General features: G+C 50.9%; 1 protein-coding gene and 1 long non-coding RNA gene across 3 annotated transcripts; one reads left to right on the top strand and one right to left on the bottom strand.

Moving 5' to 3' along the window:
- Positions 1–120: 120 nt before the first annotated feature.
- On the top strand, positions 121–14,203 carry LOC113885825. Its single transcript, XR_003509332.1, has 3 exons — positions 121–612; positions 12,218–12,301; positions 12,588–14,203. It is a non-coding gene; the product is annotated as an uncharacterized LOC113885825 (long non-coding RNA).
- Positions 14,054–17,548, bottom strand: CFL1 (cofilin 1). Of its 2 annotated transcripts, none has more exons than XM_027531510.1 (4): positions 17,403–17,548; positions 15,256–15,563; positions 14,913–14,989; positions 14,054–14,709 (listed from the first exon to the last, which is right to left on the bottom strand). In XM_027531510.1, the coding sequence occupies exons 1-4, from the start codon at positions 17,403–17,405 to the stop codon at positions 14,597–14,599; spliced, it is 501 nt and encodes a 166-aa protein (XP_027387311.1). In that variant the 5' UTR covers positions 17,406–17,548; the 3' UTR covers positions 14,054–14,596. The 2 variants fall into 2 exon arrangements, with proteins under 2 accessions (XP_027387311.1, XP_027387313.1); XM_027531512.1 differs by lacking the exon at positions 17,403–17,548 and adding an exon at positions 16,423–16,850.
- Between the last annotated feature and the right edge of the window lie 2,006 nt (positions 17,549–19,554).

Below are 19,554 nucleotides of genomic sequence, written 5' to 3'. Positions count from 1 at the left end.
CCACCCCAGCTCCCCATTCCCCCGACCCTCCCCACCCTCCCACCCAGCCCACTGGCTCGCCGCCCCGCCCACCGCCTAGAGGGCTCGAGAGGGGACTAGTGCGCACGCGCAGACCTCGCGAGACCGTTGGAAGGCGCGGCCCAGAGCTCCAGCGAGCGGGAGTCAACCAGCCCGGAGGCGGGGGCTGACCGGACTCGAGACCTCTGCGATCGTAGGGCACCCCTCCTCCCCATCCCCTCGCCTCCCGCCTCCACGCAATGGCCTGTTCCCGGCCCTCTCAGTTCCGCACGGCCCCTTCGAGGTGGGGCCTGGGCACAGGAACGACAGGCGTTGCAGCCAATGGCGTCCCGCACGGTAAACCTGCTACCCAATCACAAGGCGCGGCTGCGAGGGAACGGAGTGGGAACCACGCCCGGCTCCAGGTGACTCCTTGGCAGGGAGGGAAGGGCGCCTCGGTTAGTGGATAGGATCCCCACTGGGTCCGTTCCTCGGGGCGAGGTCTCGCGGACCAAGCTGCCGAAGCGTGCGGCCAGTGACCTGCTGTGGAATCCTTTAGTGCTGTAGTCGAGGAGAGTGATGGAGGAGCGTCTAGAAGCTGGGAAGGACAGCAAGGTAGAGAAAAGATGCAAACCCCCTGCCATTCCTACAGCTCCCTCCATAATACCCGCTGATGCCCAATCAGGGAGGGAGGGAGTGAGAGAGAGAGAGAGAGAGAGAGTGAGAGAGAGTGTCTGTCTGTCTGTCTGTCTACGCTCACGCATGAGTTAGAAAAGAGATCTGAGCAAGGGACTGGTGAGGAGGCAGGGTTTACCTTTACCCCGACAGATGGAAACGGACCCGTCTCTCTTACTCCTCCCTCCCCTCCCCAGGGCCGACTCATGCAGTTTTCATGGAAGGATGTTATGGATTGAGAAGGGGCTGGAATACTGCTTTCCAAGGTGGGGGGAATACAGTTCACCACTAATGGTTCACATGTGTATCTGTGTTATATAATCAGAAGACCATTCAGTCTTCATTCCTTCTTCTTGACTTCATTTGACAGTTTCTGAGCATCCTTGTGCTAAGGATGGTTGGGGGTGGGCATACAGAGATGCACACTTTTAAGGGTAGGAGATACGTGCAGAGTGGGCTGTGACTAAAAGGCCACTTATCCTATAAGGATGGAGCAGCCGTGGTCCATTTTTGAAGCCCCATCTGTCTCAAGCAGTTACCAAGGAAGGAGGCAGGAGACTTGGGGGCCTGTTGCACCAATGAACCAGACTGTCAGGGGCGGGGTAGGGATGGGGGTGGGCGGTGCAGGCATATGGACAGAGGAAGAGCTTGCCCTGGGGGTGTTGGAGAAGCCAACAAGTGAGGAGCGGGGTTCAAGTGAAATTTGATGAAGTGAGGGACTGACAGGCCAAAGTATGGAACAGAAGGCATTGTTTCAGTGTTTATCTATGTTCATATTCATGGTTAAATTAGTGTGTGTGTATATAATGTTTAGAGCAATGCCTGGCATATAGGAAGGGCAAATCTAAGTGTTAGCTATTGTATTACTATTATTGAATAGTGAATGCTACGTGTTGGGAGGATGTCCTGGGCTGTCAAACTGATGGGTTTGTGGTCACAGCCCACTGGCACCTAACCTTTGTAGGTGCCAGACTCTCTGATAATCTACTATTAGATCTTGTCCTTTAGATAAGCATGACCTTCTTCAAAATTCTCCTATAAATATAGAAAGATGAAAAGAATAATAAATGAGTAGGTAAGTAAAAATACAATAGAGAAAAATGAAATAATATAAAATACTTGATTAACAGAATTCAAGAAAGAATAAAAGAGCAAAAAACAGGACACAGACAGCAAGATGGCAGGCTTGTAGCCTACTGTATCAGTAATTACAGTAATAGTGAAGTGGAAGAAGCACTACAATTAAAAATAAAACATTTTCACATTGGATTTTTAAAAAACAATTTAATTCTGTTAAAAGAGACTTATTTTGGGACTTCCCTGGTGGTCCAGTGGTTAAGAATCCATCTGCCAGTGCAGAGGACATGGGTTTGATCCTGGTCTGGGAAGATCCTACATGTTGAGGAGCAGCTGAGCTCGAGTACTGCAACCACTCGAGTACTGCAACCACTCGAGTACTGCAGTTACTCGAGTACTGCAACCACTGAAGCTTGCTCATCTAGAGTCTGTGCTCAGCAACTGGAGAAGCCACAGCAATGAAAAGCCCGTGCACTGCAATGAAGAGTTGCCCCTGCTTGCCACACTAGAGAAAACTCACACATAGCAACAAAGACCCAGGACAGCTGTAAATAATTTTATTTTGAAAAAGACATACTTTTAAGAACACAGAAATATTGAGAAACTAATGGAATATGTACACTATGAGCACACTAACCAAAAGGAAGCTGGTGTGGCTTTGTTAATTTCAAACAAAGTAGACTGGAAGAGAAAGTATTCTAGAAAAAAAGGAGGGATATTTTATAAATATTAAAGAGTCAATTCAACAGGAAGATAAAACACTCCTCAATTTTATGTACTTCATAACATAATTTCAAAATATTCAAAATAAAAAATTACAGAATTGAAGAAATCAACCCATGATTACAATTAGAGTTTTAGCACAACTGATAGCATATTAAAAAGCAGAGACATTACTTTGCCGACAAAGGTCCATCAGTCAAAGCTATGGTTTTTCCAGTAGTCATGTGTGGATGTGAGAGTTGGACCATAAAGAAAGCTGAGCACGGAAGAATTGATGCTTTTGAACTCTGGTGCTGGACAAGACTCTTGAGAATCCCTTGGACTGCAAGGAGATCAAACCAGTCAATCCTAAAGGAAATCAGTCCTGAATATTCACTGGAAGGACTGATGCTGAACCTGAAACGCCAATACTTTAGCCACCTAATGCAAAGAGCCAACTCACTGGAAAAGACCCCAGTGCTGGGAGAGACTGAAGGCAGGAGAAGGGGACAACAGAGGATGAGATAGTTGGATGGCATTACCCACTCAATGGACATGAGTTTGAGCAAGCTCTGGGAGATAGTGAAGGACAGGGAAACCTGGTGTGCTGCAGTCTGTGGGGTCGCAAAGAGCTGGACACGACTGAGCAACTGAACAGCAATAAGTGTCAGCAGACCAAAAAACCCCAGCATTTAGATTTAAATAGTGTGATTAATCAGCTGACCTATGTAGCACTCTATAACCTACAACTGCAGAAAACACATTTTATTCAAGTGTACATGAAGCATTTACCAAAATCCATTATGTGTTTACCCAGAAAACAAGTATCAACAAACTTTAAAAGCCTGAAATAATATAGACTGTGATCTCTGATCTAGGAGACTCATCAAGGAATCAAAACAAAAAGATAACTACATTCCAAAATATTTGGAAATTAAACAACATACTTCTAAATAATAAGTCAAAGAAGAAATTATAATGGAAATTAGAAAAATTTTTAAGAAATTATTTTGAAAATATGACATATCAAAACGTATAAGATTGGAGAAGGAAATGGCAACCCACTCCAGTATTCTTGCCTGGGAAATCCCATGGACAGAGGAGCCTGGTGGGCTACAGTCTGTGGGGTTGCAAAAGAGTTAGACACGACTTAGCGTCTAAATAACAGATGGAGTCTTATGATGACTTGTGGCAGAACGATTGTCCCTAATACATCTGTTTATGAATAATTATGGTGAAAATGATAAGAAAAAGGAAGAAAATGTGACAGAATTCTTAACATAGATGCTTTTTAATATCCAAAGTTAAAAAAGATTTCTTTTCATACAGACTTCCTGAAAATGTGATTGTGGCTCAGCTGGTAAAGAATCCACCTGCAATGTGGGAGACCTGGGTTCGATCCCTGGGTTGGGAAGATCCCCTGGAGAAGGGAAAGGCTACCCACTCCAGTATTCTCTGGCCTGGAGAATTCCATGGACTGTATAGTCCACGGGGTCGCAAAGAGTCGAACACGACAGAGTGACTTTCACATCAAGTGTGAGTACAGTTTGACAAAGAAATGAAAGTATGAGCAGATTAAAAAAAAAAAAGCTGACTTATAAGATGTAGTTAAAGCAGCATCCAGAGAGCAATTTATACCTCCAAATGTATATTTTAGAAAAAAAGAAAGGTTGAAAAGTCCGTGATCTAATTTCAACATCAAGAAGCTAGAGAGGACATATCTAGTGGTCTAGTGGTTAAGAATCTGCCTGCCAGTGCAGAGGACACCAGTTCGATCACTGGCATGGGAAAATCCAACATGTCACAGGGCTATTAAGCCCTTGTGCCACAGTGTGCAAAACCTCTATGGAAAAACTATAAACATTACTGAGAAAAATTAAAGAAGACCTGAATCATTGGAAAGATAGCCATGTTCATGGATTAGAAGATTCAGTATTGTAAAAATGCCTATCCTTCCAAAATTGACCTATAGATTCAATGTAATCTCAATCAAATCTCAGAAGGTTTTTTGGGGTAGAAATTAACAAGCTGATTCTAAAATTTATGTGGAAATGCAAAGGACCTAGCCAAAATGATTTTGAAAAAGAACAAAGTTAATTCTACATCATTTCCATATTGCCTATCAATTATACTAATCAAGAGAGTATGATATCAAAAATATAGATGTATATCAGTGCAACAGAATAGGGAATACAGAACTGGTCACTTTTGAAGTCAGTTGATTTTCTGCCAGAGTGTACACCAAAACAAATCATAGTGCAAATCAGTTCAGTTCAGTTGCTCAGTCGTGTCGGACTCTTGGCGACCCCATGGACTGCAGCACACCAGGCTTCCCTGTCCATCACCAACTCCCAGAGCCTACTCAAACTCATGTCCATTGAGTTGGTGATGCCATCCAACCATCTCATCCTCTGTCATCACCTTCTCCTCCTGCCTTCAATCTTTCCCAGCATCAGGGTCTTTTCAAATGAGTCAGCTCTTTGCATCAGGTGGCCAAAGTATTGGAGTTTCAGCTTCAGCATCAGTCCTTCCAATGAACATTCAGGACTCATTTCCTTTAGGATGGACTGGTTGGATCTCCTTGCAGTCCAAGGGACTCTCAAGAGTCTTCTCCAACACCACAGTTCAAAAGCATCAATTCTTCAGCGCTTATCTTTCTTTATAGTCCAACTCTCACATCCATACATGACTCCTGGAAAAACCATAGCTTTGTCTAGATGGACATTTGTTGGCAAAGTAATATCTCTGCTTTTTAATATGCTGTCTAGGTTGGTCATAACTTTTCTTCCAAGGACCAAGCGTCTTTTAATTTCATGGCTGAAGTCACCATCTTCAGTGATTTTGGAGCCCCCCCAAAATAAAGTCTGTCACTGCTTCCATTGTTTCCCCATCTATTTGTCATGAAATGATGGGACAAGATACCATGATCTTAGTTTTCTGAATGTTGAGTTTTAAGCCAACTTTTTCACTCTCCTCTTTCACTTTCATCAAGAGGCTCTTTAGTTCTTCTTCACTTTCTACCATAAGTGTGGTGTCATCTGCATATCTGAGGTTATTGATATTTCTCCAGGCAGTCTTGGTTTCAGCTTGTGTTTCTTCCAGTCTAGCATTTCTCATGATGTACTCTGCATATAAGTTAAATAAGCAGGGTGACAATATACAGCCTTGACATACTCCTTTCCTGATTTGGAACCAGTCTGTTGTTCCATGTCCAGTTCTAACTGTTGCTTCTTGACCTGCATACAGATTTCTCAGGAGGCAGGTCAGGTGGTCTGGTATTCCCATCTCTTTGAGAATTTTCCACAGTTTGTTTTGATCCACACAAAGACTTTGGCAGTCAATAAAGCAGAAATAGATGTTTTTCTGGAACTCTCTTGCTTTTTTGATGATCCAACAGATGTTGGCAATTTGATCTCTGGTTCCTCTGGCTTTTCTAAATCCAGCTTGAACATCTGGAAGTTCTTGGTTCATGTACTGTTGAAGCCTTGCTTGGAGAATTTTGAATATTACTTTGCTAGCATGTGAGATGAGTGCAATTGTGTGGTAGTTTGAGCATTCTTTGGCATTTCCTTTCTTAGGGATTGGAATGAAAACTGACCTTTTCCAGTCCTGTGGCTACTGCTGAGTTTTCCAAATTTGCTGGCATATTGAGTGCAGCACTTCATAGCATCATCTTTTAGAATTTGAAGTAGCTCAACTGGAATTCCATCACCTCCACTAGCTTTGTTCATAGTAATGCTTCCTATGGCCCACTTGACTTCACATTCCAGGATGTCTGGCTCTAGGTGGGTGATCACACCATCATGGTAATCTGGGTCGTGAAGATCTTTTTTGTACAGTTCTTCTGTGTATTCTTGCCACCTCTTCTTAATATCTTCTGCTTCTGTTAGGTGCATATTGTTTCTGTCCTTTATTGTGCCCATGTTTGCATGAAATGTTCCCTTGGTATCTCTAATTTTCTTGAAGAGATCTCTAGTCTTTCCCATTCTATTGGTTTCCTCTATTTCTTTGCATTGATCACTGAGGAAGGCTTTCTTATATCTCCTATTCTTTAGAACTCTGCCTCAAATGGGTATATCTTTCCTTTTCTCCTTTGCCTTTAGCGTCTCTTCTTTTCACAGCTATTTGTAAGGCCTCCTCAGACAACCATTTTGCCTTTTTGCATTTCTTTTTCTTGGAGATGGTCTTGATCACTGCCTCCTGTACAATGTCACGAACCTCCGTTCATAGTTCATCAGGCACTCTGTCTATCAGTTCTAATCCCTTGACTCTATTTCTCACTTCCACTGTATAGTTGTAAGGGATTTGATTTAGGTCTTACCTGAATGGTCTAGTGGTTTTCCCTACTTTCTTCAATTTAAGTCTGAATTTGGCAATAAGGAGTTCATGATCTGAGCCACAGTCAGCTCCTTGTCTTGTTTTTGATGACTGTATAGAGCTTCTCCATCTTTGGCTGCAAAAAATAAAATCAATCTGATTTCGCTGTTGACCATCTGGTGATGTCCATGTGTGGAGTCTTCTCTTGTGTTGTTGGAAGAGGGTGTTTGCTATGACCATTGCGTTCTCTTGGCACAACTCTATTAGCCTTTGCCCTGCTTCATTCTGTACTCTAAGGCCAAATTTGCCTGTTACTACAGGTATTTCTTGACTTCCTACTTTTGCATTCCAGTCCCCTATAATGAAAAGGACATCTTTTTTGGGTGTTAGTTCTAGAAGGTCTTGTAGGTCTTCATAAAACCATTCAACTTCAGCCTCTTCAGCATTACTGGTCGGGGCATAGTCTTGGATTACTGTGATATTGAATGGTGTGCCTTGGAAATGAACAGAGATCATTCTGTCGTTTTTGAGATTGTATCCAAGTACTGCATTTTGAACTCTTTTGTTGACTATGATGGCTATTCCATTTCTTCTAAGGGATTCTTGCCCCACAATAGTAGATAATGGTCATCGGAGTTAAATTCACCCATTCCAGTCCATTTTAGTCCGCTGATTCCTAGAATGTCTATGTTCACTCTTGCCATCTCCTGTTTGACCACTTCCAATTTGCCTTGATTCATGGACCTAACATTCCAGGTTCCTATGCAATGTTGCTCTTTACAGCTTCAGACCTTGCTTCTATCACCAGTCACACCCACAACTGGGTGTTGTTTTTGCTTTGGCTCCATCCCTTCATTCTTTCTGGAGGTATTTCTCCACTAATCTCCAGTAGCATATTGGGCACCTACTGACCTGGGGAGTTCATCATTCAGTGCCTATCTTTTTGCCTTTTCATACTGTTCATGGGGTTCTCAAGGCAAGAATACTGAAGTGGTTTGCCATTGCCTTCTCCAGCGGACCACATTTTGTCAGAACTCTCCACCATGATCCGTCCGTCTTGGGTGGCCCCACACGGCATGGCTCATAGTTTCATTGAGTTAGACAAGGCTGTGGTCCATGTGATCAGATTGGTTAGTTTTCTGTGATTGTGATTTTCATTCTGTCTTCCCTCTGATGGAGAAGTGCAAATACAATGTTTTTAAACAAATAGTGCTAAAACCACTAGCTATTGTATGGCAGAAATGAATCACAACCCACACTTTACGCTATATACAAAATGAATTAAATGGATCATAGACCTACATATACATGTATGAAAATGGATCATAGACCTAAAACTGTTTCTGGAAGAAAAAAAATAGAATATCTTCATGACTTCGGGGTGGGAGTGTTTCTTCAAGAGTACAAAAACATCCTTAACCACAAAAGAAAAGATTGGTGTGTTGAGCTTATAGAATTATAAGCCATTAAGAGAGTGAAAAGACATCCCACAGAGCTGTGGATATTGACAACACATATAACTGACAAAGGCACCTGGAACTTCCGTACAGTGCTGGGGGGAGTGTAAATTAGAACAGTCAGCTTGGGAAAGTGTTTGGCAGTATCTGTGAAAGCGTTTTCAGCACATGCCTACCCTCTGACCAAGCAGTTCTCATACCCAACGGAAATGAGTACTTAGGTCCCTCAAAAGATATATGCAAGAATGTTCATGGTAGCTTTATTTATAATAACCCCAAACTGGAAATAATCCAAATGAGCACCAACAGTAGTAGACTAGATAAACTGTGATGTGGTCATACAGTGGGACACCACACAGCAATGAAAAAGAACCACCATGCTCAGCGACAAAGGTGGGTGTCGTTAAAGAACATGGTCACAAAAGAGTGTGTACCGTGTAACTACATTGATATATGAGGCTCAGGGCCAGATAAAATTAATCTATGAGTGGCCCCTTGGTGTCCTAAACATATGCCAAAGCCCGTGAGAGGAGACAGGGAGGCCTCTGAGGGTGAGAAGTGAGCTGTGCTTGGAGCGGGAGTGACTTCTGACCTTCTCCCTAGTACCTCCTGGCCCAGTGGTGTGGACAGAGCAGGTGCGCAGTAAACGCTTACTGAGATAGCTCAGTGCAAGAATGAACTAGCAGCTTGGTGCCTCAGGGATCTTTTCACTTGGAGAGATACAAGTGCTTGACCTATGAGTCTGTGCCTCTTGACACTGAACGTAGCGAGTGGAATGGTCTCGGGACCCCCTCAGAAAGGGGTGGGACCGTCTTTACACCTGGTGAGAGGTGCCTGAGGTAACCAGCTGGGACGGGGTGGGCAGGCAGCTGAGGAAGCACATGGGATGTGGAATTGAAAAACTGTTCCAATCTGGCCCTGCCGTGTGGCAGCTGTTTGGTTCAGGCCACGTTATTTTAGCTCTCTGGGGGTCGCAGCCCCTGGGCCTATAAAATGGGGCAAATTCACCCTACTTCAGAGGATGGCCCCGTGGGAAAGTATCATTGTGAAGCCCTGAGCAGTGACTTACCAGGATCTTTGGTGTGTGTGTCTGGGTGCAGCCAGTGGCCCCAGGGCATGGTGGAAATAATACTTTGAGGTGGCTCTGCAGGAGGCCTGGAAGCCTGGGGCCAGGATGGGGGTGGCGGTGCTCAGTCAAGTCAGGGCCCTCCCCTCCCCCACAGGCCTCCTCCATGTCAGTGGGCCTGCAGGGAGACAGCTCCTTGCAGGTGGAGATCTCAGATGCCATCAGCAAGTGGAGCGGGACAAGGTGAAGTTCACTGTTCAGACCAAGGTGACGTTGCACCGGGAGCAGGGGTGTGGTTCTGGTGGCTGCCAAAGGAGGCTTCAGGAGCCCGAGCAGCCTGGCTCACCTGGTGGGCAGATGCCAACAGAGCCTTAGGGCCCGGCTCCTCAACCTGGCTTTCGCCTCCCTGGCCCTCTGAGAAAGAGAGCATCTCATCTAGTCTCTGCCTGCCTTTTCCTAAGGCCCCAAGTGCTACCATCCCATGTCCACCCTCCTGAGGGTGAACAGGAACACGAGAGCCCCGACTTGGGCCTCACTTGGCATGTGGGACGGGGGTGGCCCAAAAGTGGGCATGCAGGAAGCTTGGTGGGTGTCAGGCTTGTGGGGGGCAGGGAAGGAGAGACCCCTCAGACAGGCTTCTCAGCTTTCAGAGCTGCCTGCCTCACTTCTCCCAGACCGAGTTCTCCGTCATGCAACAGCGTGAGGAGTTCATCTGGCTGCACAATGCCTACAAAGGAGGGGTATGCCAGTCTTCCTGTGAGGGGGAGCCGGCCTGGGAGAACAGGGGGTACGCCGGTCTCACTGTGAGGGGGAGCCGGCCTGGGCCCTCGGGGGAGGCAGGGCCAGGCTTCGGGGTGCGGGTGATGGCCATCTTGATAACGAGAGGTCTCCCAGCTCTGTCCTCCTTTCAGCAGATCCCCTCAGCCCCTCCACGGCCAGACTCTGAGGCTGCATGCGGATTGAGGCTCTGGGTGGCCGTGGGAGGGAAGCCACTGGAGGTTCTGGCCTAGGGGGAGATCGTGCCACCCTTGGGAGCCCTTAGCTGCTCTGCTTCTGGTGGCTCAGTAAGTGGGTCCTGTCTGGCTCCTATAGGAGGTAGATGACTTCTTTGAGCATAAGAGGACCTTCTTGCTGGAATACCATGCCTGCATCTGGGACACCTATCTGTGGGTAGACCAAGTCATGCACTCATGAGTGTACGCAGAACTCCAGGAGCCCTGGATCCCCTACCTGCTCTCCCCAGTGGCATACTCCCCAGGGGAGAGGAAATTTCCTGTGTCTGCCTGTGGCCACAGACACCAGGATGGGGCTTGACAGGTGGACCAAGGGGCTCTGATGGAGGGCTCTATCCCAGCAAGCCTGGCAGATGATTACATGCCTATCTCAGCTGCACTGAGCAGTCTGGGATCTCAGGAAGTCAACCAGCTAAAGAGTGAGGATTTCCTCTGGCCCTTCTCCCCTCTAAGCCTGTAATACTGTGTCTGTCCATGAGGGGTCACTGTGTGGAAGTCTACTATCAGCTTTAGGGGGAGGTGCTTCTGTTTGGTTTTGGTAGAGAAAGAGCCGATTTCCCCAAGGGGGACCTAAGGGCAGGAAGACTTTAAGCACCTGCTAAGACCCCTGCCCTAACTCCTCCCCACTGCCTCCTAGGAGCTTCTTCAAATTGGCAGAGCTCTTTGAACAGTTAAAGGTTAGTACTGCCTTCTGTGTTGAAAGGTGATCATGATCCTTTCCAGGGAAGAGAATGTCCTGGGAGGGGTAAAGCTCCAGGATCGTTTTGGAATCTTTCAGTGATAACTTGGGCCCGATGAAGCCCTGGGCTCATTCTCCACACTAGTTTAGAAGAGTGGAGTGAAGTCAGGGATCCAGCCTCAAGTGTGACTGCGTGTGGTGATGGAGGAGGAGGTGGGAAGTGGGTTTGGCAAGGCCCTTACCAGGATGTGCCACGTGCCTTTGGCACTGTGCTGTGCTGCCAACATTCTGCCCCAGACACACTTCCTGAACTCTTCGCCAAGAAAGTCACTGGAGTGTGCCAATATTTCTAAAATGTCTGTTGCTCTTCATCTCTTCCCTGCTCAGGGCCCGTCAGTGACCCTGTCGCTTCCAGGAACTGCCTAAGACACAAAGCCCAGAGTTCTAGCTTGCATTTTAAGCCTGGTATGCTCTGGCCACTGCCACCCAACTGCCCTACTGAACTTAAAGTTCCCGAAAATCATACCTGGCTTGCACACCTGCAAAGCCTTTGCCTGTTGTCTAACCCCTACTCAACCCCCAAGATGCAGATCCGAGGCCACCTGCTTTGTGAAGCCTTCAATGGCCTGCTCCCCTGAATGTGAGTACTTGACATAGAGTGGTTATCAGGTGACTCTGTTGGGTATTTAGAGGGACAGCAGCACCCCTTTCCTTAGCAGCCCCTCTGCCAGCTCTGTCCCCAGCTCCACCTTCTTGCTTCAGGAGCTGGAGGGCCAAGTGGCCTCTAACGAGGACCTGAAGCTGTCAGACATGCTGAGATACTACATGCGAGATTCCCAGGCAGCCAAGGTGAGAGTGGCCCCAGAGCAAACCTCAGGGCTGGAGGCCAGGAGGCTGAGCCACCAGGGAGAGCAGGCAGGCGAGGGCCGTGGGCCAGGGATTCTGTGCCCTTGCTGGCCCCAGGACTACTGTCCTGGCAGCTGCTGGCACTGGCAGACTACAAGAATGCCAACAAGGTGCTGGACAACGCCCGCGTGAACACCAACAAGGCGCTGGACGAGGCCCGCACCAGCAGCACACCAGGAGGTGTGGGCTACAGAGAGCCACCGACAGCTGTGCTGCTAGTGCTTCGAATGCCTCTCTGACTCAGCCAGGCAGAGGAAGCCCCGTGGCCCACAAGCCCCTGCCTCTGCACTGGCCACCCTGCCCGAGTCCCCATTCCTCTCTTCTCCAGAGCTCATGGACTTCAGATCCCATGTATCTTCCTTCCGCGAGAACCTCACTGAGCTGGCCGAGCTGGAGCTCAAACATGCCAAAGGTGAGCCATCCAGCCTCACCGAGCCCTCTTGCTGCCTTCCTGGTCTCCTACCCGGGCCTCTAGTTTCTCGGCGCTTGGGAGCAGGGGTGGACGTGGTGGGGTGGAGGGAGGTGGCTGGCATGAACACCCCAGCTATGCAGGGCCAGGGCTCCCCATTTGGACCAGCACCCTTCCCTTCTCATTGGTATCAAGGCCTCAGTGAACGGTAGGACAGGGCTGGGGACAGAGGAGTCATTCAAGGTGGGGGAACAGCAGGGAGGAGACATCAAGACCCTTTCCTCCACAGGCCAGCACCCTGCTTCTCCAGAGCACCCCAGTTATCCTCAAGGGGGAGCCTTAGAGCTTCCAAAAGCCCCCAGATCTCCTACTCCAGACAGGCGCCTTCCAGCCCTAGGAGCCACTTGCCATGCCCCTTCTCAGGGCAACCCCCACCCCTGCCCCAAGGTGCCAGGCCCTGCCAGAGGGAGAGCGAGCAGCATGGACACCACTCTTGGCCAGAGGTAAGCAGAGCCCCAACCTGGGGAAGCCCAGGGAACATGACCTCCCCTCCGCAGAGGCAGAGGACAGCCTCCACCCATGCTGGTCCGAGTTCGTTTGTCTCCAGCCTGTTCACAAATAAAAATCCTGGTTTTACAAGGAGGCTTGCTTGTCCTGATATTCCAGTTGCAGGGCCCACCAGGTACATCCTCTACCAGGGGGACCATGGTAGAGGCCAGGTCCTGGGGGACACCCCTGCAATGTGTTCAGTCGCTCTGCAGAGTGCCAGGAGGTACCCTGTATAAAGGGACAAGATCCAGAACTTGGAACCCAGGAGCAGTCAAGATGTGCCACCACCCCCTTATAAACCCTGGCATAGACCACACATAAAACTAATTATAAATCCTCTGCACCCATTTCCCAATTAGAGAATGAAATACGCCTTCCTGCCTCCCTCTCAGAAATACTGGCAAGTTCCAAAGAACAATCTTTAATTCCAGGCAGCTTTTTAGCTGATGGGGAAGTTGGGTGGGGGGAGAAGTATAAATCCTGCATTACCACCACCCCTAGGACAAGACTTCCACCTTTACCTGTGGGGCAGGTGAAAACCCAAAGTACAGTCTGGAAAGAGCCCACAGCAAAGTTGGCAAGAGGCTTGAGGCTCCAGCCAACACCCTCCTGGTTAAACACCAGGAAGGTGGTACCCAAGACACCTGGGTCTGAAGTCCTGGGCTCCACCTGGCCGGCCCCACCCTAGACCCCAGACACAGCTGCTTAAGGCCAAAGGCTCAACCTGGCTTCTGACTCACAGCAGCCAGCAGACCCAGCCCTCATAAATGAGTCAGCCACCCAGGGGAGAAGCAGAGCAAAGACCAACTCCTGAAGGTGGAGAACAAGCTCGAGGCAGCCAGTGACTTGCAGCCTCACGGCCCACATCTGGGAAGGCTGCATGGGGAATAAGAGGACGGGCCTCACCGTCCTGTTGCCCACCTGGATCAAGGCAACAGAAGCAGCCAGTTCAGGCATGAAGCCCCTCTGTTCAAGGGACCCCTGCAGGCAGTAGCAGACACACCCTGGCTGAGCTACCTCCTAGCCAGCCAGCCTGGTGCCAGCTATAAAGTGAAGAATGGAAACTGTCAGAAAAGGAGGCTCAGCCAGGCACAGGGGTCAAATGAAGGTGTGTGGGGGCTGGAGAGGTGGGTACAGAGGAGATGCTCGTTCTCCCACCCTGCCTCCTGCACAAGGTCCCCAAGGGCCCCAACCTTGAAACAAACATCCCATTAGTGAGCCTTTTTATTGGTTTTTGTTTTTTTTTAAATTGAAGGTCCCTTACTGGTCCTGCTTCCATGAGTGGCTGTGACCAGAGCAAAGGGGGGAGGGGAGGCAGGCGGCGCAGGGAGGGTCCTCTCAACAGCATTCCATTTATACACAGAACTAAACAGACAAGCACAAAGTCACTACTGCAGTTAGAAGTTGGCAGCATGGGAAAGGGGAGGAACAGGCGGGGAACTGGGGTGTCGTTAAAAAAAATACAGGCCCCCCCCAAACAGGGGTTCCTGGGGGGGGGAACTTGGTCTGTTTCAACCCAAGAGGAATCAAGATCAAAAGCGGTTTGGGAAGGCCAGAACCGTCAGGGGTGGAGGGAGGAGGAAGGTCCAGGGGGTCGGGGGGGCTGTTTGGCAACTGGGGTGAAGGGACTGCCCTCCCCCTGCTGGGATTCCCCCCAGCCCCTCCGGTCTGGCAGGAAGGGGGCAGCCTGCAACCCCCGTGGGCAGGTCTGGGGCTGCCAGATGCTCCAGGCAGGGGGCTGGAGGGGGCTCACAAAGGCTTGCCCTCCAGGGAGATGACAGCGCTGCCCCCCAGCTTCTCTGCAAGGGTGCAGCGGTCCTTGACCTCCTCGTAGCAGTTTGCTTGTAATTCATGCTTGATCCCTGTAGGGAAGAAGAGGGAGCATCTGTGAGCAGGAAGGGTGGGGGTGGGGGGTGCTGCAGCTGGGAAGGAGCCAGTCTGAACAGATGGAGGGGACCAGGCTGCCTTCCAGCGGGCAGGGATCTCCTGGGCCATGCCATTCACCCCACCCAGCAGCCAAGGCCCAAGCACAAGGGCATATGGCGCCACCAATGCTGGCCCTTACCCGTCAGCTTCTTCTTGATGGCGTCCTTGGAGCTGGCATAGATCATTTTGCTCTTAAGGGGTGCACACTCAGGGGCCCTGGAAGAGAAAAGAATCAAGAGAACTTGCCTCCAAATCCAGCAAGTGCCCTCAAGCGATAAATAACTTCCAGAAACCCCTGAGCTAGGCCCCAGCATTCACGCTTTCATCAAGTTCCTCATTGACAAGTGTTTTATTACAACACCCTCCTCTGACACGCAGGCGTCTGGATTAAGCCGGAGCCACAGACCTTCCTGTCCTGGGAAAGGGGGGTGGGGCAGAGCTAGAGCAGGTCAAAGGGGAAAGTGCCTGCAGGAGGAGCTCACCAGAAGATGAACACCAGGTCCTCCTTCTTGCTCTCCTTGGTCTCGTAGGTTGCATCATAGAGGGCGTAGCGGCAGTCCTTGTCTGGCAGCATCTTGACAAAGGTGGCATAGGGGTCGTCTACCGTCTGGCCCACGTCACCCACCAGGATCTCCTTGCCCTCCTCCAGGATGATATTCTTCTTGTCCTCACTCAGGCAGAAGAGCACCGCCTTCTTGCGCTTCTTCACTTCCTCTGGTGTCGACGACTTACGCACTTTCATGTCGTTGAACACTTTGATGACCCCATCAGAGACAGCCACACCGGAGGCCTAGAGGATGAGCCACACGCACCTCATGAGGAGACAGTTTCTGGGACATGCCCTGAAGTCCCTCTTTTGCTTTGTTAGGAGATCTGTCTAGAGGCCAACAAAGTACAGTCCTCAGCCCCAAGAGGTCACTACTCATCCCCTTCCTAGGACTAGTGACACTATTTTCCCACCCAGGTCACCGTCAAAGGATCAGATGTGACACAATCCCAGAATAGCAGCCAAAGAAAAAGAGACCTTTGATCGCATAATTCAACAGCATTCCTCCCCACCCCGACATCCTGCAGGCTAGAGATCCAAGACCTGTGAGAAGCAGAGCCTCGGCCAAGATGTGAGTCCAAATTAAAAGAACCGACAGACTACTGACCCCGTTTTCTACGCAGTCTCAGCTTTTGCATAAAGTGCTGACTCAGAACTTCACGTAGAGCAGAAAGGGATCCAGATCCTAGTCATCTCCATAGAACCAGGACCCACCAAAGGTACTCAACAGTTCCAGAAAGCCCATCAGCACGGTTCAAAGCAGTTATTACACATTTCCTTCTCTGCCGGGGTCTCCCCAAACCAAAGCAACAACAAACCCCTAATTAAGGCCTCACAAGGGAAAAATGCAGGCCCCCAAGTCGCTGACAGGAGTCAGCGGTCCAAAGTCAAGTGCCCACAGTCTCTGAGAGCTCTTTAAACTTGTAGGTCGTGTTGGGGGACACCCTAGCCAGGGAGGGAGTGACGGTCCACGGTGAAATCTGCCCCCGCTCCCGGAACTGCAGAGGAAGCCGGCCACGTGATTGAGCCGCTTCCGGAGTAGGCGGTGAAAGCAGATCGGCTAGAATCAGCCCCCTCCCCGAAAAAAAAAAACACCTCATACCCAGCGGCAGCTGCATCTCGGAAGGCCTCAACCCAATGGAATCGCCTGCGCCGACGAGCTTATCGGCCCCCTGCGCTGCAGGCCTGGGCAAGTTACACAACCTTCGGCTCTCGCAGCCCTCGGGCCGAACACAGGGGACGGGGTGGTTTCCGGGCGGTGCCCGCCTGGGTCACTTCCCTAAACGAGACTCCACCCTCAGGCCCCATCCGGGAGAGCCGAAGGCCCCGTTAGTCCACGGCTTCTGGCCCAGCGGCCAGGCCTGACCGTGTGCGCACGCGCCGGCCGGGAGCGCCGTCCCAGTCTCCGCCGGGTGTACTCCGCGAACCCGGCTCGCCTTCAGGGGCTCGCCAGCCTGGGAGGACAGCCGAGGACTCCTTCGCGGTCCGCTCTGTGACGCGCGGTGCAAGCCCCTAATCGATGGCGCCTGCGCCAGGACACCCCCGCATCCCCCGCCAGCCGCACCGCCCCCGCCCCTCGCGGGCATCCCTGCCACCTGCTCTCGAGACGGACCCCGCTCGAGAGGGAGGGTGACGCGGAGACAGGAACAGCCCTTGGGTGGGGCGCGCGCGCGAAGACCGCTCGCGCGCTTTTCCTCCGTCGCCCCCGGGCCGGGTTTGGATGCCGCGTGTTCCAGTAGAGACGCGCGTCCCCGAGAAGCGACTCTCGGCGGCCCCGCGAGGGGACGGGGGCGCGCGCGCCCTGGACCCCTCCCCCACGGCCCTGGGCCGCGCGGGCGCAGCAGCCGGGTGGGGGAGGGGAAGGGAGCCCAGGGGGCGCGCGAGCGACGTCCAAGCCAACCCTCCCCGGCGCCCGCGGGCGCGCACGCGCGTCCTGGCGCCGCCCGCCCCTCAGCACGAGACCCTCGTCCAGACCCAGGAGCTGGGGAAGAGGGTGCCGACGTTGCGCCCCCTTTCCCTCTCGCGCGCCCAGATGATCGACTCGCGGCCACCTCCCCCGCGGCGCCGTAGCCTGCAGCTCACCATGTTTCCGGAAGCGAAAAGGCGATAGCTAGGAGAGCCTACAAGACGAGAGGCGCTGCAGCTGCTGCCGGGATCCGACTGAACGCGGCCTCTCCCGGCCCCTTCCGTTTAGTACGAGCCGCACAATGAGGGGCGGGGCGGGCTTCCGGGGCTCCCCCTGCGGGCCGACGGGAAATGAAGTCCGAGGGCCCTGCGCGGTCTTCGGGCTCGCTGGGTAACAGAGTCTTCTTCGTCTGACAGCCTCCGAGCGCCACGTTGCATCCTGGGAAAAGTAGTCCGAAACAGGAGAGAGAGGCGGGGCTGTGGCGGACAGAGCGCAGCCGTTGGTCGAGTTTCCCAGGAAATACTCCTAGCTCAGTGAAGGCCTCAGCGTTTGGTAATAAGACCTGAGAATAAACCCTGGCTTCGAGGCTCTGCCTGTGTCTTCCTGCAATGAGGGTAGACCTGGGTTCGATTCCTGGGTCGGGAAGATCCCCTGGAGAAGGAAATGGCAACCCACTCCAGTATTCTTGCCTGGGGAATCCCATGGACAGAGGAGCCTGGTGGGCTGCAGTCCACGGGGTCGGACACGACTGAGCGACTTCACTTTCACTTTCTTTCGCGGCTCTTTACCCAGTAGCGAAACGATTTTCCTAAGCTTCATCTTGGCACTTTCTGGATACCTTGGTATGAAACTTTTCAGCGAGTTAGTATTTAACTTTTCTGAATTGAAGCACCTATAATAAATAGGTGCTTTTTCCTGGGATCCAGTCTTAGAACAAGGAGAATTGCAAGTATAAGGCCCCTCCAATACAATAAGTATTCATGAAGTCTACTTCATGTTGTCTGCTGAGAAAAGGTATATGCAACGTCAATAAAATGAGGAAAAAAACACAAAGGAAAGGCTACAAGGAAATGTTTGGAAATAAGAGATTTGTACCAAAAGGTGTTTGGCAAATTAATAAGGCAATAAAGGGAGAAGGGGTTTTGTGTATTCGATTCAAAGAGTATGTGCTTTTCTACTAGATAGTGAAAAGAGAAAATAGATATTAAACCAGACTTGAATCTCACTCTTGAGTTTGTAACCAGGCATATGGTTAATTAATACCCTTAGACATTGAGGCAGAAGTTCTGTGAGAGCATAATCTTAAAAAAAAACCAAACTGGGGTGGGGGACTCCGGGAACATTTCGTCGGTCTCGAAGACCACTTAGTCTGCAAGAAGAGAAGACAAAGTCCCAAACAAGAGGCCCGGGGCATTGATCCTACACACAAAATAAAGGGTGGAACAATAAACAGCTGGAAGCCTGGTCTTCAGGACCCGGCTAGCGACACCCGAGTGGGGTACGTCGCAGAGCATGCTGGGGATTGTAGTCGGGGACATCCCGTAGCATCGCCCACCAACCGAACTCCCAAGGAGCCTCAATGGGGGGCTGCAGCTCAACCGCCGCCTCCCGCTAGAGACCCGGCCGGAGATAAGGCTGGGTCCACCGTTTCGGAGTTTCCTAGAGCAATGAGGAGGGGGAGGGAGACTTCGCAGTTACCGTGGAGACGCGCTCCAGCCCGCCCCTAGCAGCGGGATGCCCTAGATGTCCTTATTAGGACAAGAGACTAAAGAGGGCGGGGCCAATCTGAAGGCCGGCGGCAGGCTCCTTATAAGGCAGCGTCGGGCGGGAGGCGGGAGTGTGGAGCGTGATAGCGGGTGAGAGATCGGAGCTGGGCGGGGCTTGAAAGGGCGGACCTGGAGCCCAGGCGCTCGCCTCTCCGCTCCGGTTCGGCCCCCGATCTGCATCTCTCCACTTCCGGAATAATCCCTGACGGCTGCTCTAACTCACTGAGTAGACTCGGGCTCAACTGGACCCCTGTGGATGGTTTCCATGTTAACCTCCCTGAGGGTCCCCCACCTCCAACGAGTCACAAAAGCGATGAAGTGTTTTCCTTTGTCCGAGCTTCTTACTCCCAGGCTGCCACCCCGAATCCAACAACATGCACATTTCAGCCCCTCTCACATCCCCCGATGGCTGGTGGTGATTTAGTCGCTCAGTCGTGTCCCGACTCTTGAGACGGGGTCCTCTGTCCATAGTATTCTCCAGGCAAGAATACTGGAGTGGATTGCCATTTCCTTCTCCAGGGGATCTTCCTGACTCCAGGGATCGAACCCAGGTCTCCGGCAC

This window comes from Bos indicus x Bos taurus, chromosome 29 (genome assembly GCF_003369695.1).
Source record: "Bos indicus x Bos taurus breed Angus x Brahman F1 hybrid chromosome 29, Bos_hybrid_MaternalHap_v2.0, whole genome shotgun sequence".
NCBI lineage: Eukaryota > Metazoa > Chordata > Mammalia > Artiodactyla > Bovidae > Bos > Bos indicus x Bos taurus.
The sequence above is the reverse complement of the archived record's forward strand: the minus strand, read 5'-3'. Positions and strand labels throughout refer to the sequence as shown.

Bases quoted from the DNA above. Each gene is read 5' to 3' on its own strand.
- CFL1 (XM_027531510.1), bottom strand. The intron at 14,990-15,255 runs GTGAGCTCCTCC...TTTCTCTTCCAG, and splicing joins GACCTGGTGTTCATCTTCTG to GGCCCCTGAGTGTGCACCCC. The intron at 14,710-14,912 runs GTAAGGGCCAGC...TCTTCCCTACAG, and splicing joins CATCAAGAAGAAGCTGACGG to GGATCAAGCATGAATTACAA.